This window comes from Arachis ipaensis, chromosome B8 (assembly GCF_059453495.1).
Source record: "Arachis ipaensis isolate K30076 ecotype BB chromosome B8, ASM5945349v1, whole genome shotgun sequence".
Classification (NCBI taxonomy): Eukaryota; Viridiplantae; Streptophyta; class Magnoliopsida; order Fabales; family Fabaceae; genus Arachis; species Arachis ipaensis.
In genome coordinates this window covers 28,146,403-28,171,871 of record NC_142443.1, presented here as the reverse complement: position 1 = coordinate 28,171,871, position 25,469 = coordinate 28,146,403, and the positions used below count along the sequence as shown (strand labels likewise).

General features: G+C 31.6%; 1 protein-coding gene and 1 long non-coding RNA gene across 6 annotated transcripts; one reads left to right on the top strand and one right to left on the bottom strand.

The window, feature by feature from the left end:
* The first annotated feature begins 1,067 nt into the window (after nt 1-1,067).
* On the top strand, nt 1,068-3,557 carry LOC107614396 (uncharacterized). Its single transcript, XM_016316607.3, has 7 exons — nt 1,068-1,207; nt 1,359-1,442; nt 2,590-2,656; nt 2,777-2,899; nt 2,973-3,056; nt 3,139-3,225; nt 3,311-3,557. Exons 2-7 carry the CDS (start codon nt 1,375-1,377, stop codon nt 3,395-3,397), a joined length of 516 nt encoding a protein of 171 aa, XP_016172093.1. The 5' UTR covers nt 1,068-1,207; nt 1,359-1,374; the 3' UTR covers nt 3,398-3,557.
* Nucleotides 3,558-15,351: 11,794 nt separating this feature from the next.
* LOC148547528 (uncharacterized) lies at nt 15,352-19,467 on the bottom strand. Of its 5 annotated transcripts, none has more exons than XR_015896796.1 (10): nt 19,209-19,467; nt 18,354-18,967; nt 17,719-17,819; nt 17,563-17,592; nt 17,071-17,322; nt 16,896-16,989; nt 16,528-16,545; nt 16,354-16,390; nt 16,139-16,251; nt 15,352-15,622 (listed from the first exon to the last, which is right to left on the bottom strand). It is a non-coding gene; the product is annotated as an uncharacterized LOC148547528 (long non-coding RNA). The 5 variants fall into 5 exon arrangements; XR_015896799.1 differs by having other exon boundaries at nt 16,139-16,268; nt 18,371-18,608; XR_015896795.1 differs by having other exon boundaries at nt 18,371-18,608.
* Between the last annotated feature and the right edge of the window lie 6,002 nt (nt 19,468-25,469).

Here is a 25,469-nt window from a genome sequence, read left to right as displayed (position 1 = left end):
AGTGTCGCCGTCGTCTGGCCGTCGTGTCTTCGTCGTCTCGCCGTCGTCTTCCTGCTGCCAGTGAAAGGTTAGTAAAACTGTGATTTACTGATTTGAGGATAGTAGAAAGTTGAGTCTGTTACTCTGTTTCAGGGATCTGAGGTTGAATTTGTGATTTGTGATTTCTTGAGTCTTTTGTAATGGTGCTGATTTGAGTTTGGAATTTGTGATTACTGATTTGAGGTTAGTGGAAAGTTGAGTCTGTGTTACTTTGTTTGATGAATTTAAAGTTGAATTTGTGATTTGTGATTTTTTGGGACTTTTGTAATGCTACTGATTTGAGTTTAGATTTTGTAATGCTACTGATTTGAGTTTTGGGACTTTTGTAATGCTACTGATTTGTGATTAACCCGGTCCAACCCGTTCGGGTAGGGTAGGGTAGGGTCTGGGTATGTCTGCGGGTAGGGTAGGATACGGGTTTAGGGTGTACCCTACCCTACCCTACTCGCACCTCATATATAACACATATTTTATAAAAATTAGGTATATAGTGAAGGAAGTGAGAATTGAACCCACAACCTCCCTTATGTAATGACTTACAATAAGTGAACAACCACTAAAACTAGTTAGTTAATTTAGTAATTTAAAGCATTAGTTTTTTATTTTTTATGTTATTAATATGTATAAAATTTGAAATGATTGAATTTTATATTTACTTTGAAAAACTTGATATTTCTGCGGGTATGGTAGGATAGGGTAGGGTTTAGAATTTTAGGGTGCGGGTAGGGTTAGGATTGAGAGATTCTCAACCCGCAGATAGGATAGAGTAGAGTTTTAATAAAATTTTCATCCCGCATGAGGGAACGGAATGCCATATGAGCTATGGCTCGTCGGCAGTAGTATGGGTGGTTTAAATTACTACCAAATACAAAGTCGATTTAATTACTTTTTGGTTAAATAATTATTTTTTTTTTTTATTTTTGAGTTTTGCCAGTTGCTAATTGGATAAGATTTTAGAAAGCCCATTATACAAAAAATCAAATTAATGAAAAAAAAAGAGTTAAATTACCAAAACACCCAAATTGAAAGTCTAGTTAGTACTGTAGTTCTCACTTCTCAATGTGAAAGAACCTCAACAAAACGTCACTCTTATCGTTCGCAGCATCGGGTACGGCAGCCACAAGAGCCACGCCACCGTCACCGCCGGAGTCACCCTCACTGGAAGGAGGTATTTATTACACTTTCTTCATTCTTTTATATTGGTTAAGAAGTTTTGGATTTTGAGCAGAGAGAATCTCACTTGACAGTTCTATAGCTGAAGCTTAATGGTCGTAACTTTTTGTGGCCTTCATTGCTCTCTCGTTCCAATTTCTTTGCAGATTCAAAGCAGAGACTATGAAGGTGTTTAATATAAATGAAGCCACACTTTCTCTTGCACTCTACACCGACGTCACCAATTCCAAGTTAGTCTTTTTCTCTGGGTTTCTCTCTTATTCTAAAAACAATTATAAATTATGGAATATTAGCAACTTGTTATTGGAAAATTTTACTTGTTACTTGTTAATGAAAGAAAGATATTATTGCATTTTTGACTTGTTTGACATTTGTATTTGTTCAAGTTATTGAGACTTTTCGTCACCCAACTATCAGAGAGGCATTGTTGTCTAAAATTACCGTTTTGTTCCTTTATCTATTTAATTAGGTTAAATGGTTATTGGAGGTGCATGATTGGTCCAGTAAACATCAAAGTAGCTATGATCGAATAGATCATAAGGGGCTTTGTTTTTATTTTTATTTTTATTTTTTGGGTCTTGATTTCGCAGTGATATGTTTTCTTTGTTAATTACAAAAATGATATCTTGTTTTCATTTGTATAAGGAAGAGTAATGTAACTTAGCACACAAGAGATAGAATTTGTTAGTTGTTAGGTAGTTAATAATTTTCCGTTTGATGTTTCATACTACATCAGTATATATAAGGCTGGTACTCTTATCTATGAGTACTTCCTTTCGATTTCCTTAGAACTCATTTCACATTTTGGGAACAAGAAGGAAAGTAATTAGTACAATGTAACAATTTTGTAATTAATAATGAAAACTTATCAACTTAAAAGAAAGCAACCCAAACCAAACATATCATAAGGTTGTGTTTGGATTTTCCTTTGAGACTAAAATACGCAATGGCAAGTCGAAGACAGAAAAATTGTGTGTGTCTCTTCACAACCAAATGAGCTTTTGTATTCTCTTTGTTTTTGTGTCAGAGACAGTATTCAGACGCAGCGTAAGGAATAACTTCAACTGAAAGTTATAATTCATGGTAGCTAGAGTTCAATTTTCCACTTTTTCTTGTGATAGTAAGAGCGTTTAGTGAAACTAGTGTTGCGGCAGTTAGAAGTGGTAATTTATAGACTAGTTGCTCCTTTCTAATTGTTTTAGAATGGTACTTGCAATTTTTTTCTTATTTATATCATACAACCAATCTGTAAAAGACTAAAAGTAAATATATGGAACACATTGTAAAATATTGCTATTTGTAATTCATTCTAAAGATTGGGATCCTGCTTCCCTTCCCTTCGATAAATTATATGATGGAATTCTTGTTTTCTGGTAGGGAGCTCTTGGAAAGTATGCAAGCTGGGACATTGGAGCCAGAAGTTGCATTCCTCAATGCTTTACTTGTATTGTTTCTTATATTTGTGCTTTATGTCATACCCAGCTCCATTTATAACCATGACTCTAGTGCTTTTATGTGCCATTTTACATCATTCTAATGTTCCAATTATTATCAACTGAACCAGATTCCAGATGTTTTTCCTCTTCTAGCTGCTGCGCACAAGACGCTTGTAGCTAAGTCACGGGATTCTTTGACCACACGCACTCTTCACTCGGAGCTTGTTTACAATTACTCAGGGTCCAAGCATGTAAGTATGCATTTGTATTTGATTCTGGTTCATTCCAATTAAGTAGGCTAACTTATGCTTGTATTGTTGATAGATTAGTGAATCTTTGAAACGATGTGGTATCTCAGATAACACGACGTACATCCTTGCTGCTAGATTTGATGCTACTCCTGATGAGGTCAGACAATTCTAAAATAACGTAGGACACCTTTTTTTTCCTTTTAAGCATGTAACTTTAGTGATCTCCGTGTCGTCACTAGATAAAAGGCATTGAGAAGCTCATTAATGGAAAAGAGATTGAACTGGAGGAGCTGGAAGGAAGAGCAAACCAATCCCAGATACAAAAGGTTTGGCAGGGCACTGATTCTAATTTCTAATGGCTTTGTATCGTTTTCTTCAGACTATATGATATTCTAATTCGTTCCTTTTCAGCATTACAAGCTATCTGCCCCCGAACTTGGAGTTTCATCACTTGCAGATGCGATAACTTGCCGAATTGCTTCTCGTGATGCCTTGTGAGAACAATGACTGCGATCTCCATGTATGTTACAAGTTTTATGATCTCTCGTTGATCTATTGTAGAATATTTGAAAGAAAGCTTTTAGCTTCAAATAGGTACCTTACCTCTCAATGTTTCCTACATTTGATATTTATTTTAATCAATCTTACTTGAGTTTCAGTAACATTTCTTATGGAAAATGGGAAATCCAAAGTAAGCTAGTTCAGCAATATAACCATTGGTTTGCACACCTTAAATTTAAAACCATGATGACTAAAACGAATTTCTTGCATCAATCTCTTATTTTATGCCCAGAATTCCCAGATAAGCATCCCCTGTGTATAATGTTACGGGCTACATATCCCTTGCAATGGAGTGTACCCCCTGAAACCATGGAACAATAGAAATGTCATTCTTACCTAAAATAGCTCCACACTAGTAATTATTATTACTTTCAAAATGGGGAACCCACGTTTCATTGCTCAAAGTAGAAAGCGTTACTCATTTTTAAAGCTTTTGCTTATTGTGAAAGATTGGAAGCGTGACAGTATTACATTCCTCATACATTGAGTCTTGAAACTATATACATGAACATGACAGATTAAACTATGCTTATATCGATCTTAGAGTCTTGTATATTCGTGCATTATAGGTTAAAAAAATAGGTTAAATTATGTAGTTGGTTCTACACTTTCAGTGAAATTGTAAATTGGTCTTTACACTTTAAAAGTTTATAATAGGTCTTTAAAGAGAATTAAAATTTGCAATTTAGTTTCCATCGTTTAAAAAATGTTTGATTTAACAGAATATTTTCAGTATATTCTCTATTTTAAACATGTAAGTTGCATATGTTTGACAATAGGGACTAATTTGCAATTTTAGTAAAATTATGGAGACCAACAGTGTAATTTAAACATTTGAAAATGACCAAAAACTCCCTAAGCTATCTAAACCCACCTTGCTCCTTCTCAGTTCTCTCGCTGTCACTTTCTCACTTTCCAAAATGGCATCCCAACTCCAGCGCTCTCTATCTCTCACCTAGGCTCACCATTGCGGTGCCTCTCGCCTCCGTCATCGTGTCGAATTCACTGATAAATTGAGTTGCTATTTTTATGTTGATTTGTTGCTATTTTCTTCTTAGACATTGAATTGTTCACTCTGACCATGTTTGGGATTGAAAATGTTCTCTTCCATTTATGGTGTCTAGTATTGGGATTGGAAGAGAGGAAAAAGTCGCCGGATGAGAGAGACAAGATGGAGGAAGGAGGCGAGACCCAACTCGTGAGCACAAATACGGTGGATCCGGCGCGGCGACGGTGAACCGAGGTGAGAGACAGAGAGCGCTAGGGTTGGGATGTCGTTTTGGAAAGTGAGAAAGTGAGAGTGAAAGAGCTGGGAAAGGGCGGGGTGGGTTCAGATAGCGTAGAAAATTTTTTGTCATTTTCAAATGGTTAAATTACACAATTGGTCTCATACTTTCACTAAAATTGCAAATTGGTCTCTATTGTCAAACATGTGTAGCTCACATGTTTAAAATAGAGAATATGCTAAAAATATTTTGTTAAATAAAACACTTTCTGAACAGCGAGGACTAAATTGTAAATTTTAATTCTCTTTAGGGGTTCAATTATAAACTTTTAAAGTATAGGGACCAATTTACAATTTCACTGAAAATATAGAGATCAACTGTGTAATTTAACAAAAAAATATAAATATTAGATATGTATTTTCAAAAATGTTTGAGATCAAATTTTGATGTAGTTTTTTGTAAATATGATTAAAAAAATAATTAAAAAATTAAGATATTTTTATATTTGAAATTGATAATTTTTTACCAAGTGAAATTTTATGCGATTACTTTTTTGAATAGCTCTAGAAATTAAATTTTATTCCAATTTTTCAGATCTATTTTTTAAATAATTATCAAATTATTTTAAAAAGGTTTTAAATTAAATACACAAATTGTTTATCAAATATAAAAATTATTTGCCACTTATACAAGAAATGATGTTTTTATTTTTGTTATGTTTTGAAATTTTTTAAAAATATTTTTATCTTTGTGATATTTTCAAAGTAATTTTATTATGCAAAAATCTTTGGAGAAGAATGAATGCTAGTTTTAGATATTCTTTCATTCATTCAAGTTCAGAAGTTTGTGTTGGAACTCTAAGTCATAATGAGCCACAAGTGCCATAATGATACGCAATGAATCTTTCTTAGAAACAGGTGAAAATGTTTTTTTATAATCAACACCATTCTTTTGAGTAAATCCCTTAGCAACAAGTCTAGTTTTATATCGTTCAACATTGCCTTTTGAGTCTCGCTTAACTTTGAAGACCCATTTACAACCAATACATTTAGCACCTTCTGGCAATGCAACAATATCCCAAACTTTGTTATCTTCCATGGATTTTAACTCTTCTTTCATGGCATCATTCCATTTTTCTGAATCATTATTATTTATGGCTTGTGTAAATGAAACTGGATCTTTAGATATTCCAATATCTTCTTCTTGTAAATAAGTCTCATAATAGCTTGGAATAGCTGACTTTCTTTCTCTTTGAGATCTTCTCAATGGTATTTCTTGAGACTCATTTTTTTCTGATATTTGTGAGTTAGTTTTTTCATTAGGAGCATTATCATTCAAATCTTGTTCATCACTATTAACGTGTTCAACAATAGTTGGAACAACTCTTTGAGTAGGTGTGGATAAAGGAACACTAATATGTATAGGAACATTAACTTTAATTTCCTTTATTTCTACATTTTGATGATTTTCACTCCCACTAACTTTACCATTTTCAAAGAATTTTGCATTACCAGTTTCTACAATTCTTGGACTATGGTTTGGACAATAAAAAATATACCCTTTAGACTTCTCTGGATAGCCAATAAAATAGCCACTCACTGTTCGAGAATCTAATTTCTTTTCTTGTGGATTAAATATTCTTGCTTCTGCTGGACAACCCCGAACATGTAAATGCCGTAAACTGGGTTTCCTATTAGTCCATAACTCAAAAGGAGTCTTTGGAACAGCTTTACTAGGAATTCTATTTAGCAAATACATGGCAGTCTTTAATGCATACATCCACAAGAATTTAGGTAAAGAAGAATTGCTAATCATACTTCTAACCATATCCATTAACGTTCGATTACGCCTTTCTGCCACAAGTGTGTATGGCATTGTGTATTGTGCACATATGCCATGTCTTTCTAGAAGTTTTGCAAATGGACCAGGACATTGTCCTGTTTCATTATGTTTTCCATAATATTCACCACCTCTATCTGACCTAACAACTTTCACCTTTTTGTCTAATTGCCTTTCAACTTCTTTAATATAAATCTCAATAGCATCAACTGCTTGAGACTTTTCTTTAAGCAAATAGACATATCCATAACGTAAAAAGTCATCAATAAAAGTGATGAAATATTTTTCTCCACCAATAGATGGAGCATCAAAAGGTCCGCATACATCAGTGTGTATAATTTCAAGAAGCTGACTACTTCTTGTGGCACCTTTCTTGTTTTGTTTGGTTTGTTTTCCCTTAATACAATCCACACATAAACCAAGATTAGTAAAATTTAAATTTTGTAAAATTTCATTCTTTACTAATTTTTCTATTCTTTCCTTGAATATGTGACCCAAGCGTTTATGCCACAAAAATGCAGAACTTTCTTTAGGCGTATTTGGCCTAACTATATCATTCTGGTACTCAATAAGCAAGGATTCAGAAAATTGATCAAGAAATTTTAATTTATACAAGCCATCAATTAAAACACCCATAACCAACAATATTAGAATTTTTAAATAAATAAAAACAACCATGTCCACCATTAAAAGAAAAACCACAATTGTCCAACTTTGAAATAGAAATTAAATTCCTAGACATTGAAGGTACATAAAGAGTCTTAGGTAAATCTAAATGAAAGCTTGTATCCAACACCAAACGATAAGTTCCTATTCCTTCAATTGGCGCTTTCACACGGTTTTCCATGTAGAGGAACATCTTACTTTGGCTTGTGGTTTGGATCGTAAGGAATCCCTACATTACATTAGATACATGAGTTGTAGCACCGGAATCAAGCCACCAAGAATTATGAGAAATATCAATTAAATTTGATTCATAAGTACATATATATGTTTCAAATATACCTTTCTTTTCGAACCATGCCTTACGTTTAGGACAATCCTTTTGGAAATGTCATTCTTTCTTACAGAAATGACACTGTTTTGTATTGGCATGTCCTTTCTTCTTAAAATTCTTGGGCTTTGTCTTTAATTTCTTTTCTGATTTGCCAGCTCCTTGAACCAAGTTGACAGAATGACCACCACAATTCTTAAGTCTATTTTCTTCCTGTATGAGCTTTCCAATCAATTCATTAACGTCCTATTTTTCCTTCATGACATTATAATTAATTTGAAAAGCTCCATACTCAGAAGGTAATGAGTTCAGAATGAATTTCATCATAAAAGAGTCATCAACTGTCATACCCAGTGACTTTAATTTTGCAGCAATATTAGTCATCTCAATAGTATGCTCTTGCATGCTCTTAGACCCATCAAACTTCATGGCCGTGAGCTGTGACATTAATGTACTAGCGAGTGAATTATCAGCAGAACGGAAGCGGTCTTCCACAAACGCAAGATATTCTTTAGCACTTTCTATTTGTGGAAGGGTAGTCTTAATATTGCTTGCAGTAGTCATTCGCATAAACATAAAGCTTAATCTGTTAGAATGTTCCCATGTCTTAAGTGCATACTTTTCATCCTCATCATTGTCATCAGTGACAATGGATTTCTCTTCTAAAAGTGACAAGTCAAGATCCAAAAGACCTAAATGGAACTTCACTTGTTCACTCCATTCAGAGAAGTTTAAACCATTAAACATGGTAACAGATGAAGCTTGTGAATGAATTGAAATACCTGTCATTTAATCATACAATGCTCATATTAAGTTTAATTTTATCATCTACTCAGATTACAGAACATAACAAGCATATTACAGTTCACCTTTGGGTAAAATTCTATAATATACTAACATATTAACATACAAATAACTGCCATATTTATCATACTTGAAGATTAAAATTGTCTGCCAAATACATATACCATCTTTGGACAATACATATATCTGACCAAGAATAATAATTTTTCTCGTTCAAGTCTATTAATAATAGAAGAGATTTCCTTTGGGTAAATCTAATTCTAAAATTAATTAACACATTATTAAATATACTGGCATTTTACGTTATAACTTGGTCACTTTGTGTACACAAGCAGTAAATAATCTAAATAAATTTAATACTATAAATAAAATATTTATAGACTTTTCATAAAATTAGAGTACATTACATACTCAAAATAATTTCATAATTGTCATCAAAACACATGCTCTGATAGACTTAAGAATTGTGGTATCAGAGCACGTGTTTTGAAAGTATGTGATTTTCTCTGATCTAATTATGATATCCACGGTGTTTCATGTTTCTGATTAATTATTTATAATTGAATTTTAATTAAGTGGATTTTAAATTTCATGCCATCAAAACTGCATATTTGTAGTTGTATATGTTCTATATGTTTTCTTCTGAATATTTTAATTTGATCATAAATTATACTTATGTATGAATTTAATCTTGAGTTTAAGTTTAGTATTGATGACAATTATGAAATTATTTTGAGTACGTAATGTACTCTAATTTTATGAAAAGTCTATAAATATTTTATTTATAGTATTAAATTTATTTAGATTATTTACTGCTTGTGTACACCAAAGTGACCAAGTTATAACGTAAAATGTCAGTATATTTAATAATGTGTTAATTAATTTTAGAATTAGATTTACCCAAAGGAAATCTCTTCTATTATTAATAGACTTGAACGAGAAAAATTATTATTCTTGGGTCAGATATATGTATTGTCCAAAGATGGTATATGTATTTGGCAGAGAATTTTAATCTTCAAGTATGATAAATATGGCAGTTATTTGTATGTTAATATGTTAGTATATTATAGAATTTTACCCAAAGGTGAACTGTGTTCTGTAATCTGAGTAGATGATAAAATTAAACTTAATATGAGCATTGTATGATTAAATGATAGGTATTTCAATTCATTCACAAGATTCATCTGTTACCATGTTTAATGGTTTAAACATCTCTGAATGGAGTGAACAAGTGAAGTTCCATTTAGATCTTTTGGATCTTGACTTGTCACTTTTAGAAGAGAAATCCATTGTCACTGATGACAATGATGAGGATGAAAAGTATGCACTTAAGACATGGGAACGTTCTAACAGCCTTATGTTTATGCGAATGACTACTGCAAGCAATATTAAGACTACCCTTCCACAAACAGAAAGTGCTAAAGAATATCTTGCGTTTGTGGAAAACCGCTTCCGTTCTGCTGATAAGTCACTCGCTAGTACATTAATGTCACAACTCACGGCCATGAAGTTTGATGGGTCTAAGAGCATGCAAGAGCATACTATTGAGATGACTGATATTGCTGCAAAATTAAAGTCACTGGGTATGACAGTTGATGACTCCTTTATGATGCAATTCATTCTGAACTCATTACCTTCTGAGTATGGACCTTTTCAAATTAATTATAATGTCATGAAGGAAAAATGGGACGTTAATGAATTGATTGGAAAGCTCATACAGGAAGAAAATAGACTTAAGAATTGTGGTGGTCATTCTGTCAACTTGGTTCAAGGAGCTGGCAAATCAGAAAAGAAATTAAAGACAAAGCCCAAGAATTTTAAGAAGAAAGGACATGCCAATACAAAACAGTGTCATTTCTGTACAAAGGAAGGACATTTCCAAAAGGATTGTCCTAAACATAAGGCATGGTTCGAAAAGAAAGGTATATTTGAAACATATGTATGTACTTATGAATCAAATTTAATTGATATTCCTCATAATTATTGGTGGCTTGATTCTGGTGCTACAACTCATGTATCTAATGTAATGTAGGAATTTCTTATGATCCAAACCACAAATCAAAGTAAAATGTTCCTCTACATGGGAAACCGTGTGAAAGTGCCAATTGAAGGAATAGGAACTTATCGTTTGGTGTTGGATACAAGCTTTCATTTAGATTTACCTAAGACTCTTTATGTACCTTTAATGTCTAGGAATTTAATTTCTATTTTAAAGTTGGATAATTGTGGTTTTTCTTTTAATGGTAGACATGGTTGTTTTAATTTATTTAAAAATTCTAATATTGTTAGTTATGGTGTTTTAATTGATGGCTTGTATAAATTTCACATATCAAACTTTTCCTTTATAGGTGCAAGTGGAACCGTGACATGGATGGCATGTGTGAAGCCATTTCATTGCCACTATTTACTAAAAGAAAGAAAGCTCTGATTAACATGTGCATAGATTCATGAAACTTAACCTTATCTCATGTTTCAGGTTGCTTTAATTCTTTATGTGTTATTGCAATACACATGATTCACTATGAATCTAGGTGTGGATGGTGTTGGAGTATCTCTATTGCTTGTCATCTTGTATAAAGTGAAAGAATTAAAGTAGTTGTTGTAGGCTTTGTAGCACTTGTCCTCTATCTCCTTTTCTTCTTTTAACATAATGTTTCCGTCCGATAAATCATGAACCAAGCTATTTTAAAAGTAATTCGTTAAAGATCTAACTTTCTTTAACGATTTTTCATTGACTAATAAATTACACACAAACCGAAATTTATATTATCAATATTTAAGTAGTTGAATAAATTTTTCTTTGACCAATTTGAATTAGTTTCTCTCTCCTTTCTATTGTAAATTCATGAGGAAAATTCATGATTATCTTATTATTTCTTCAACAAAAATATTTATTATGAACTAATTAACAAGAAAAATTTAATTTTGATGTGTTGTTATCAGTATAATGTAATTTTATACGTGTATTTAATTATATAACATTACATCAATAAAAATATTTTTTATATATTAATTATGTAAATAGTTGGCCAAAAAAATGACTATAATTATACAAATATATAAAATATTTTATATTATCAGTATATCAAAATTAAATTCCTAAAAATAATACTAATCTGTTGAAATAACAATGTCAAGGGTATCTTTGGTTTGAGATACATGTAAGAGGAGCTGGTCCATGAAAATCGATTGTCATTGTTACCCTCAAATCAAATACATTTCAAGAAAATAAAAGATTAAATGTGAGAGAAATATAATTTGTATAGTAATATTTTATTTTTATTTTTAGTATCTATTTATATTAAATTACAACAAGGTTGGGTTTATTTCAAAATTTTCAAAAGGTATTTTGATAACATAATTTTTTTTATATAATTGTAGGCTTTTTTTTGGGCAATTATTGTATGTCAAAAAATAGTTGTCAATTAAGAACAAAATATGATCTTTGCCAAGTAAAAATTGGAACAAACCTACCCAATGAAGTTCGAATCAAATTAAGCTTTCTGGCCAATTATTTAAGTTGCGATTCGTTTTGGGTGAAATTATTATTAATTATATTTTTGCATATAAAAACCAAATTAGATTGGTTTAGTAGTTAACTCACTAGTATCGCCAATTGCATAATTGACAGCATTAATTTCTGTTAAACTATTTCCTCCTACTATAGTGCTAAGTGTTAAATATTTATTTATCTAATTTATACTGCAAAGTAATATTTTATTTCATTTAATATACTTGATAAATTAAGAATGATATAGAAATTTGGTGTCCAATTCTTTTTTTTTATTTTATTCCATCACTATAATTTAAGTTATCATTATTTTTAGGGGTAAGTACGGTTTTGGTCCCAAAAGTTTAGCACCAGAATCGAAACTGTCCCTCATCTAATTTTCGATTTAAAATCGTCTTTAACGTTTTTTTTTCGTATTAAAATTGTCATTTTTAATAAAATTTTTTGTTTTATTCCTAAACTACCCGTATTACTATTTTAATAATAAAAATTATAATTTTTTTTTAAAAAAAAGAGAAAACACGTGTTGGGGGGAGGGGGAAGAAAATGCATTTTGGAGGGGGGAGGGTGTGGAAGAAAAGGATATACGAAGGGGGAGGGGAGGGGAAGGGAAGAGGGGGACGGCGTCGGCGAGCCTCCGTCGTCGCCGCCGCCTTGATTTGATTCTGGGTTAGTTTAGTTGGATTTTAATTTTCTGTTAGTTAATTTTAGGTTATTGAATTGTTGAAAGTTGCTGCTGAATTGTTGTTGTTGTTGTTGAATTAGCTTAGGTTATTGAATTTCTGTTAATGGTTAATTGTATACAAGATCCATGGTTGTTGTTCTTCTGCATCTGGTTGTTGCTATTGAATTTGATGTTGGTCTGGAATTTCCTAATCTGTTCTTGTTCTTGTTCTGAATTTTCCTAATCTGTTCTTATTTTTTGTTCTTGTTTCTTATTTTGTTCTTGTTTCTTATTTTCCTAATCTGTTCTTGTTTCCTAATTTGTTTCTCATTTTCCAAAATTTATAGATTTTTATTTTTGTAATTGAAGATAAATTTGGGTATTTTTAATTCTTGTAATTGGATTTTGTTAACTGTATCTAAAATTTTGAAATTTTGAGTTTTGTTAACGGAAGAAGAATTTTTATTCTGAAATTGTTCTGAATCTGGAATTGAAAAATTTGTTAATGGAAGAAGAAGAACAATTCTCCTGAAAGAAGAAGAACAAGAAGAATGAAATGGTGAAAAAAAAGAGTATTTTTGTCATTTAGAAAAAAATTTATTAGAAAGAACGATTTTAAAATGAAATGCAACATTAAGGACGATTTTAAATCGAAAATTATAAGAGGGACGATTTCGATTCTGGCGTTAAACTTTTGGAACCAAAACCATACTTACCCCTTATTTTTACTATCATAAAGCAGTTTATACATAAAATTATTATTATTTCTATTATCTCATATATATTATTCTAACTCTCTTATCATACTATTATTATTATCCCTTTTTTTTTTCATTCTCACTCTTTTCTGATTTTTTTTTTTCATTTATATTGACATGGATATTTACTATAAAGTTATATACGTGCTACAACAAACAAAAAAACATGCATACCAAACTTTCTTCTTTCAATTATTTACTTTTATTTTACTATTAGATGTTAAGTTTTCTTTTTTAGAGTTAAATATTTTTTTATTTAATTTATACTATAAAAATAATATTTTATTTTATTTAATATACCTGATAAATTAAGAGGGATATAAAAATTTAGTGTCCAATTTTTTTTTTCATTTTATCCATCACTATAATTTAAGCTATTATTATTTTTAGAGTTAAATACGATTTTGATCTTTAAGGTATAGATAAAAAATTTTATTCATTTTCAATTTTTTTTTAATACAAAATCATCCCTAAGATTTAGCTTGGTTTTAAAGTCATCATTTTGAACAAAAATACCCTTCTATCCCCAATTTATCCCAATCTTCATCTTTTCCATTCACGGCAACGAAAGGGTGCAGAGAGTAGACTAAACAGGCTGGTGGCAGCAAGGACGGATCTATTCATTTGAATGTGGGGGCAAGCGCCCTCACTACAATTTGAAATTTTATTGAGTAGTATATAATAATAATATTTATTTGCCTCTACTAAATTATTAAATTTGACCTCACAATAATTTTTTATTCAGTTTTCGATACTTGATAGTTAATTTGAGAACTCCATATTAGATAGGATAATGATCCATTTTTAAATTTAAATAAGATTGGTGTTCTTTCTTAAAAATCGACTCGAAAGAATATTATCTATCCATTTGTGTTTCTTCCTTTGAAATTAGCTTTAGTTTTTTTTTTCATAATAACTACACTAATTGAATGAAATTTTTTAACTATGAATATCATCAAAAGTTAATTGTATGAAAGTTGAGTTTTAAATTATTGTTTAATGATATATACAAAAAAAAGAGACATTTTGATTATATCGTCAAAGTTTTAAAATATGAAATATAAAAAATTAAATTTTAAATTATATGTTATTATTTAAATTACTATTTTAATATTTTAATTTATAATTAGATATTTTAAAATCTAATCATATTTTACAATAAAAAATATAATTATAACAATAATTATGCTACGTATACATAAAATAATCACTTGTACAGAATAAATCTTAAAATACAAATTTTAAAATATAAAATATATATTAAAAATAAGTTAAATAATATATGTCTTTATACACAAATTTATAGTAGATAATTTGATAGCTAATTTTTTATATAAACGTAATATTTTTATTATAAAAATTATTATCATATTATATATATTTTGCCCCCACTATCAAAATTTTCTGGATCCGTCACTGGGTGGCAGCGACGCGGAGAGACAAAGACGCTGGCGGCAGCGACGCGGACAGGCAGAGACGCAGGCAACAGCAACGAGGCGAGAAGACACACGGGCGCACTACTAGAAAACTAGTTATTACAGACAGATTTAGTCCTTATTACAGACGGATTTTTGGTTACCGACGGATTTCGTCCCTCTGTAAAAGCCTCGTCGGAAATTATTTACCGACGGATTTTTTTTCCGTCGGAAAATTACAGACAGATTTTTACCAGTTACCGACGGATTTTCCGTCTGTAATTACAGACGGATTTTTCGACGAATTTTCCATCTGTAATTACAGACAGATTTTCAGACAGATTTTCCGTCTGTAATTACAGACGGATTTTCCGACGGATTTTTCGTTTGTAATTACAGACGGATTTTCCGATAGATTTTCCGTCTGTAATTTAAACTTTGATAAATCATCTCACACTCTGATTACAGACAGAAAATCTATCTGTAAATTTGTCTGTAAGGTAAAAAAAAATTTTTAATTACAAAATAAACTTATTTTTATACACAATAAATATAAATTTAATACAAATTTTTATCTAATTTGTATTTGAATATTTATAATATTTCAAAAAATAAACAAATTTCATCGTATTATCAAACTAAAAGAAAAGTACTATAAACAAGCAAGTCAATATATATAATTCAAAACAAAAACAAAATGTATTGATCATCAACTATAATTCCTAGTATATCATCAACATGCTGCTTCTTGTAAAACATTCTGGATGGCATTAAAACGGCAAAGAATGATTGGATGAGAAAAGTTAAACCCCTAAACCAAGCATCTACAGCAACGAATCAGCAGATATCTATATTCTTTCTTTTTCTGCCACTCACACAGGCCCAGTCATCCATTTTCGACACTTCTATGCCTTCTAAGAATAGTGAATATTTTTGTAATAAGTTCTGGACCTACATAAGGAACAAAGGAGATGAACCAAGTGATCCATAATATGAATAAGTGATCATTCCCCGAATAAGAATGCTAAGTAAAGAACGCAGTAAATTTAATAGCTATTAAACAGAAACCAAACAATTAGCAGTTAGTATTTAACAGCTAGAACACAGGACTAACTCGATTTCATAAAGAGCATCATTGCCTCATTGACTCGATTTCTAGTTCATAAAAGATGAACCTGTCTGATTTTCACTCATGCCCTTCCAAAATTGATTTGAACAGAAACACTAGAAGATACACCCAAAAATTTTAGCTACTCTGCCTTCGAGTGAAAGGCATACAAAGACATTTTTCTCATGAAAAACTTTGCCAAATATCATAGAACAGAGACTAGATGGCTGAAGAAATGTGAATATAGCATAATAATGCAGAACTTCAATAGCAAGGAAGTTGCGTAGATATTAGATCAATCTTCTAAAGCAACACAAGAACAACTTCATGATATTGATCTAGAAAAGAAGCAAACTGACCTGAGCTCCTTTCATCTAGTCATCCTCCTCAATAATTTTAACTTCATATCTTGGTATCTCTTTCAAACCAATAGAATCAGCAGCATGTGAAATGCTCATATTTATATCCTCACCTTCAAGAAAAATGGAACTAACACAAATTAGTAGAGTTTTAGAAGTGTTTGAAACAGTTCACATAAAATGAGTGCCTTGATCAGATTAGAACTGCAGAGTACCTCTCGTTGGTTTTCACCCTCTGATATTGTCGGATTCCTGAAGAATCAAGAGAGAAAAAAAAGAAGCAAAGATCATATTCACATTCATACCAAACCCACCGAAAAGATAAGAACGGAAAAGAGATAAAAGAAACAGTAGTGCCATCACTAGATAAAAGAAACAGTAGTGCCCACTTTGCTTAGGTATGGACCCTGCATAATCAAATTTCAAGGGAAGTTGAGTAACTTAATTGAATAGAGAAGCTTCTATTCTAAATTACTAATCAATATTAAGATGCATCAAATATATAAAATTATATGTGAATAACAAGGAGGTAATGTTCATTTTAGTCCTTTGACTAAGTAGGAATAACTCCATTTAGGCAGACACTTAATCAAAGCTACCACACACATTGAAATATCTATTATTGTCAAAACAGATTTGAATGTAATGCTGTATCTCAATGAACTAAGCAATAGGCAAAGTGCGACACTGGTTTTGAAGATAAAGAGCCTAAAATCAATGAAACAACAACCTATGCATTAAAAGATAAGAAGCATACTTATTGAGCTAGCTCCCTGGTAGGAGAGAGCACGAGGCAAAGAGAACATTGTAAATTAGAGACTTGGGCAAGGAAAACCATTTAATGAGAAAAACTGCAGCCAAAAATAGAATTCAATAAGCCATTGATTTGCAGCAACAAATACATATATCGACAAACGATACTGATTTCTAACCTTATTGGCAGCTGAAATAGGTCCGAAGTAGCTTATTGCTTATTGCAGCAACAAATACATATATGGACTTCTATTCTATTCTATTTTATTTATCTAATCACTAACACAAGTTGCATTAAAGACTTTACACCCACGCCATCACTAACTCTCAATTCCTAAAGGTCTATTAGTATTCTGAGGATCATAGGGTTCACCATAAAAGAAGTCCGGAACAACCACATACCAGAAGCTGCAATTTCGTCTGCAAGCTTCCTAAACAACAAAAGATGAACAATGTTATTTAGGACAGGAATACATTGAGATGGAAACATAGATAATTGACAATAAGAGCAGATTGAATCAGATTAGCCTCCTGCTTCTATTGGTGGTAAAATTTATCAAAACCTTCAGAAATTTTAAGTGAAAGATAGCGAGACTTTAATCTTAGCAAGTAACCTCAAACAAGCAAGTAACTCTAACAAGCAAGTAACCTCAAACAAGAAAAGCTTATACCTTCCTTCTCGTCAATTTTTGTTCAGTCAACTGTCAAACAAGAACACATTCAAATAATTATTTCAAATAAGTAAATAAAGAAACAAATAAATAAGAAACAAGGAACCCAAATCTATAAAGAGCAACTGGCGTATTAAGAGCAAAACACTAATGTACCTATTAAGAGCAAAACACCATCTTAAGGTGGTTGCTGTTGAACTCTGACTATCTATAAGGAAGCAACTGGCATAGAAGCCAACCACCATCCCACAACTTCTCTGCAGATATAATAAAACAACAGAAGAGGCTAACTAATACATCAATTACTTGAAAAATACACCATACATAAACATAGGAATTATCTATGAGAAGAGCAAAAGGTACAACACAGTATACCAAGAATTATCAGACAAAAACAAATATTGATTTTACTTTGTGCATTAATTAAAAAAAAATATCACTTTTTGAAAGAAAGTAATGTCGCCTACACACTTGAATTCAGATATTAAACTAAGTAGTATTACCTGTTATTTATCTGCATATAATTTAGTGTTTTTGGCAAATTAAAGTTTTTAAGAGTGAGAATGACCCATATCCTTTTTGCTAATTCTCCAACAAATCCATCAAAGTTTCAAGGTGTGTGTCATGTAAGTAGTAGATAGATGTCAATTGCTCATTAGGCATAAACAAGTGATAGAACTAGTAATGCTATTAAATAACTAAAAAAATAAGTAAGCCATGAATTAGAGTATCCTCGTCCAGATAGTGATAGAACTAGTAATGCTATTCAAGGATAGGTAAAGAAAGCATACTTTAACAGAGACAATACCATTAGAGTATCCTCGTCCAGATTTTTCCTCAATGACGTCTCAGATCCCCAATCAAACCATAACAGGTTCTATATCAGTAGAACCAAACAAGCCTAGAAACCAGAAGTTGTTGGTTTTAGGCAGGGCTAGGTGAGAACATTTTCTTGGTCAAGTGTTTAATGAAAAAATGGCCATATCAAGGATTGTTGGTAATTGAAGTTGATGAAGAAGATGAAGTGCCTTCTATGATACCTAAAGCTGTCACAACAAATGGATCTTTGATGTATGAAACATGCAAGGTATTGATTATTGAAAGATGGTGCTGCGGTTCTAGTTATATTGATTAACAAATAAAAGTACCACAAGAAGTTTTCTACTTGTGATATACTAACAGAATTGACCCAGCTCGACAACTCACACAATGAACAATTAAAAAACTTGGAGGAAGAAAAACAGCATCAAAAGAAACCGAGAGTGGAATAGATCATAAATCACAGCACAGCTACTCGAAATTAAAGATCCAAACAAACAAATAAAGAAAAAAAAGAGAAAAGCTTGTGGCAATTAATAGTGACTCATAGTGAACTCAAGTCAGCTTCGGGCATAGCCTCCAAACCCTAGAAAAGATAGATTACTTGATTATTCCCATTAAAAAAAACTTAAGCACCAGAAAGCAACTAACTAAATCAAATTCTGCAAGAACAAATTCTAACAGAAGAAATCAAAGAGATAAACCAAAAGGTTGATAAGGAAATAAGAAAAAATTAAAGGAAGCAGAGATGAAATCACAAAATCAGAAATGAAATCACAAAATCAAAGGCAAAAACGGCGAGAAGCAGAGAATCAGAAATGACGCACGGCGAGGAGGGGAAGAACCCTTCGTGACGGTGACGCCACGAGCTCAACTCAGAACTTGGTGCAACGGCGAGGAGAGGAGGAACCAACAATGCGAAGAGGGCCGAGTAGAGCTTCCCCAGATGACGAAGGTACCCACGGTCTGTCTCCGCCGGCAGCGACAATACCTTCTACCGGAGGAGAAGCGTTCGACGACAACTTTGAAGAGGGAGGGATGAGGGTGAAAATGAGTTCATAGGTCAGGAGGAGAATGGAGCTCGATAAGGGTGGTGATAAAATTAGGGGTAATTTAATATTTCCGACGGAAAATTTTAAATTACAGACGGATTTTCTGTCTGTAATAATTTAATAAAACGCAGCGTTTTATTTATTTAATTACAGATGGAAAATTCGTCTGTAACCATTTCCCACGAAAAAAAATAGTTTTGCCGACAGAATTATTGACGGATTTTATTTTCCGTCTGTAATTTATGCTAATTTATTTTTTTTGTTTTCCGACCAAAAATCCCTCTGAAATTCTGTCTGTATTTTCGTGGGATAAAATCCGTCGGAAATATCTGTCTGTAATAACTAGTTTTCTAGTAGTGGCGGCAGCAACCCAGGCGGGGAAGAAACGCATGCACCAGCGACGCAAGCCGGCACAGACGCTCGCGACAGCAACCTGTGCCGTAATGTGTACATTTGACATAAAATGTCATAAGTTTCGATTCATACACCCAAAAATCTACACTTCTACTACTCTATGAATGGTATAATTTTTTATTGCCGTAATGACAACTTCTCTAATACTTAATTACATTCTCATGACGAATTCATGATTCGTCATGACAGAAGGCTTTGGTACAGCAATACTGTGAAATAATTTAAAAAAGGACAATGGTCTTAACATACAAATATACAAGTTATAAAGTTGTAACAAATACATAAATATTAGGGTTAAATACTTTTTTCGTGCTTCAGGTTTAGAATGAAATCAAAATGACTCCTAATCTTTTTTTTTTGTTCAAATGATCTTCAATATTAAATTTAGTATTAAAATCATCATTTTGAACATAATAATTTTTTTAAATGATACAAATAATATTTCTCTATTATCACCACCACCTCACCCACTACTCCCAACTCCTCCCACTTGAAACAGAAACAAAAGAAAGGAAGAGAATAAAAGAAACACATGCAACAAAAGAAGAGAGAAACAGAGAAGGAGAAGAAGGCTTTTTTATCTAAATACGCATGGAAAAATGATTTATTCCCTAAATGCGCATGGTTTGAAATTGTGCTCAAGATACGCACACCCATTTCATCCCTGTCGATCACGAAATGGATTCTAACTCCATTTCACAAGAAGCGCCCACAAAATAGACCTGCTGCATGTCAGAGAGTAACTCAAGTATGCCTTCCACGAAATGGAACATATCACAGGAGGCATCCACGAAATGGAGGCGTGAGATATTAGAATTGAATACGAATCAAAACAAACAGATGGTAGACATCAAACTTGGAGAAACAATGGAATATATATATATATATATATATATATATATATATATAATTAATTTTGATGTATGAGAATGTAAAATTTTTTCCACGAATATCCAATTAAATTTATATGTTTAGATAATATTTTAAATAATAAATTTTAATACGGTTATTTATCTATATAAAATTCTTTTACATTAATAAACAATAATAATAATAAAATCTTATTCGGGTTTCGTACCCCTAAAACCGATACCTGAACCAATTATTAACAAAGGCTATCAGTTTGGTTTGGGTTGGATCCGATTAACCGTTGATTCCAGAACCAATTTAATTGGTTTGGTTCGAGTTCAAATGCAAAATCACTTTTAGATAAAAAATTACTAAAAAAGACATCCATTTAAATAATTTTTTTATATGCATGTAAAATCAGAACATTAACAAATTAAATATAAAAATATTTATCATATAAATAAAATAAATACAATAAAAAATAAAAATATGAATGAGAGTACTATCAATCTTATAATTTCAAACAAAAAAATATTCTATAATTTTTCTAGCACTGCCATTACTCTTTAATTTAGTATTTTTTTGAACTATAAATTTTCATTATTTATGCCTATATTGTTACTTATGATTAATTTTTTATTTATTTTGTCTTTTTTTATAGAGTACATCAAAGAAATAAAAAAAATCATACAGATAAGAAATAAAAAAATTTCATAAAACCAACAACATATATCATATGAAAAAAATACAATAAAAAACAAATAAAATTCATATGAATAAAATCAAATAAAAATTTCATACACAACATAAATACAATGTAGTAAAAGATAAAAAAAGAATTTATATTAACAAAAAATAATAAAATATCATAAAAATTAATAAAATACTTGAAAAATTAGAGCACTATAAAAAATATAAAAAAATCAACAACATTTGTCATATAAAAAAATGCATTTGCGTCTTCATATTTTAAAAGTTGTATTGGCATAAAATTAGAATCCAAACATTTTATTTACGTAAATTGTCCTATTATTTTATAGTAACAAACACTAAAAATTAAGATGACTATAATTACAGAAATTTTGATATTACTTAAAAAATATAACAAGAATTAAGATGACTTTTTTTATTACTGCTTTAACTGATGAATGGCTAAAATACTAGCAAAAAATCTTTTTCTCTTCTATATATTGAAGTGCCTTCTAAAAATAATTAAACTCGCTTATTATAGAAATATAGCATATAAGAGTATTTCGTTGTTGGCTCAGCTGATGTCCACCAATTCGTTGGTGCCAGGCTTGGCCATTTCGTGGATGCCTCATGTGATATGTTCCATTTCGTGGAAGGCATGCTTGAGTTGTTCTCTGACATGCAGCAGGTCCATTTCGTGGGCGCTTCTTGTGAAATGGAGTTAGAATCCATTTCATGGTCGACAGGGATGAAATGGGTGTGCGTATTTTGAGCACAATTTCAAACCATGCGCATTTAGGGAATAAATCATTTTTTCATGCGTATTTAGATAAAAAAGCCGGAGAAGAAAGATAAGAAAAGGAAGAAGAGGGAGGTGACAACAGAAAAGAGTGCGACTGCCGTCTCACCTCGTGACTGTGAGAGAGAGACAAGACGAGGAAATGAGAGAGAGAGAACGGGAGAAGAGAGAAACAAAGAGGGAAAGAAAGAAAAGGAAAGAAAAAAGAGGAAGGTGATGACGGGAAAGAGTGCAACTGCCGCCATCTATCGTGACTGAGGTTGGAGCTACTCCTATCGACGTCGAGCTCCATCACCATTGTCGAGCTCCTAATGGTGAGGGACTCTGTTTTTTCCCCTCTCTCTACGATCTATTCAGCTGTTTCTCTCCTCATTAGCCACAGTTGCTATAGCAATAACGACAGTGGCTTCCTGCGTCGCTTCTTCCTCATCTTTTTTCCTCTTTTGTTCTTCTTCCTTCCCCACAACTTCTGTTTCTCACTCTCTTTCTATCTCTGCTTCTTTCTTAGACCAACTCACACTTTCTCCTTTTTCGAGTTTCTTTTTTTTTCTTTGTTTCTCTTGCTTTCTTCGTGTATTGTGTATGTTGGGTGTGAATTTAAGAAATTAAAATTATGGTAATATAGATATACAATGACAATGATGAAATGAGGGGTGTGGCAGTAGATGCCCATTGAAAGGTGGAGGGAGGTGGTGGTGGTGTGAACAGTTGGAGTGAGGAGGGTGAGAAAAATGTGATGATGAAGGATATTTTTGTTTGAAAATTAAAAAAAATGATGATTTTAAAACAAAATTCAACGTTAGAGACGATTTTGAATATAAAAAAGAATTTAGAGATAATTTTAATTTTCACCCCAAATTTTAAGAACGAAAAAAAATACTTAATCCTAAATAATAATTGAAGGTTGTAGAAGGTTTAGAGAAGGGGGTTGAATATATGACATTCTTTTAAGTTACTGAAATAACCCTTTTAAAACAAACTTTCAGTTTGAATCTGTTTGAACTTAGCAGCGAAAAATTTATGAGACAATTTATTTTTGTCTCATGAATATCAGAAAACAGAACAGAGCAGAGAAGAGAGAAGCTGACACCATCATGTATCCTGGTTTAGTTGCCTTGTGCAATGCAACCTACATCCAGTCTCCACCACAACAGTGGTGGAATTTTCACTATAGTTAAAGTGTTACATACACCAATTCTATAGGATTGACACAATCCTTTCACTCTCAAGTTCTAACCTAACTTGACTTGGTTATGCTAATGTCTAACTATTCACTCTTAGTACTCACCCAACTAAGAAAGTGGTACCTCACTGGTACAAGATACAAGACACAAAATCAACCTAAAGAAATCTTAAATCACTATAGGCTTTTCACTCATGTGTATCTCTCTGCCTCTTTTCACTCTTATACTTTTTCAATGACTCTCTCATTCAGCCTTTTACCTCAAGAAATTACAGAAAGATAAACATTAAAAAAAAAATTACAATTTGTAAAATATGAAGGAGATTGATGCTTCAACAGCTTATTTGCTATGTGATAAACTAGATTTGCTTGTCTCTGATTCAGTTCCTCATTTTGGCGGAATGCTCCTTTGACTAGGAAGCACTGTCCAAGTTGATGAACTTCTTCAGAGAACTTTTCTCAGAACATACACCTCAAAACACTGGTTATCTCTCCTTCGCTTCTGAATGATGAGAAATCTTCTTTTGTATCTCCTTACATGTTGCTGAGTTGCTCTCTCCTATGTCAACCCTCGAGCTGTGTGCTTCACCAACTCACTTTTTCACTTTCTTCCATTTTTCCTCAAATTAGGAACTATGGTTCTGACCTTCTTTCTTGACCGAAAGCCTCATGACAGTAAGGAAGAAAATGTTTTCAATGGTAAACCCAGATCTGAACCATTGAAATACTACTTGGTTCTCAAGACACATTTTTTTTATCATAGATTCACAGCAATGTTGAACAGAGATCATCTTTCTCATGTATCCCAATTTGGAGTGGCAAAGAGTTGAAGATGAAGAGAAGAAAATGAGATGCATGTAGAAGAAAATAAATCACCTTTAGCTTCTAACTTATTCTTAATACAGATTGATGTGGATGATTAGATTTCAACCTTTTTGCTAAACCTTCTCTTTCTTGCTTCTTTGGTGAATAGCTTAGGAAATAAGCTCTCTCTCATTTCTCTGATTTTTTATCAAGAGGAAAAAAGGTGAATGTTGCTTTTAGTGAAAGCAAATCGGGCTTTGAATGGAGGGATTTGAATGGAGATGCAATCGGACTTAGATCGGTTATCATTCATGCAACCCGTTTGCTTTCTATTCATCACCTTTGGGCTTCTATTGTTTTTGTGGCCCACTATAATAGATTTAGCTTGCTTTGTATTGGGCTGTTGTTGATTTGTAGCCTACCAGCCTTATTTTTATTTTCCATCCAATTAGAACTGTTACAACAATGAGTTTTGGCCTGCAATATTTAGTCATAAATAATCAACACTAATTATTTAATTTACCCAATAAAATAATATTTATCATCATTAATTAATTTAGTTAATTTCTTAACTCAACAATAATATATATATTAGTCCATGATTTAAAAATATTAGTTAAATAATATGTCTATTAATAACAATTTATATTTTACAAATCACATTATTAATTTATTTACAATATAAATAATGACAAGATTTCATTCTTTGTCATATTAATCAAGTAATCATTCCAAATCTAACTAAATTTACAATATTAATCTACTATACAAATGTCCAAATTATATATATGTTTTCATATATTTAGAAAATTTTAGTACCTGCATAATTTTCAAATTAACACATGCATATAAAAAAATGACTTTTTAAATAGATGCTGATTTATTAGTGTATTTACCATTTTCATGATATCTATTTTTATAGTGCCATGAATTTGTTCTTCGCCTTCATTTAGATCAATTACCTCGTAATTGATTTCAAACTCCTACTCATTATCATTATTGTAATTTTTTCATTCGATTTTCAGTTGGCTTGAGATTGTTTGAACTCAATATATAATTTGATGAATGACATTTTTGAGCGAGTTTTAATATAGATTGAAAATATCTTTTGCATACTCGTTTCATTGGTCACATACGTAATCTGAAATAAAACAAATCCACCAAACATTGAGATAGGATACTTGTACAAAATACATGACACTCTTTTTAAAATTTGAGAATCTATCTTTTTATAAATCACATGTTTTAGTTCTTCAAATGAAAGTGTAAAAAGAATATCAATATCATATAGATTTTG

What these genes read in the sequence shown, in the direction of transcription:
- LOC107614396 (XM_016316607.3), top strand. Translation starts at nt 1,375, where the DNA reads ATGAAGGTGTTTAATATAAATGAAGCCACACTTTCTCTTGCACTCTAC. An exon ending in ACCGACGTCACCAATTCCAA is followed by an intron (nt 1,443 to 2,589) that starts GTTAGTCTTTTT and finishes GTTTTCTGGTAG; the next exon opens with GGAGCTCTTGGAAAGTATGC. An exon ending in ATTACTCAGGGTCCAAGCAT is followed by an intron (nt 2,900 to 2,972) that starts GTAAGTATGCAT and finishes TATTGTTGATAG; the next exon opens with ATTAGTGAATCTTTGAAACG.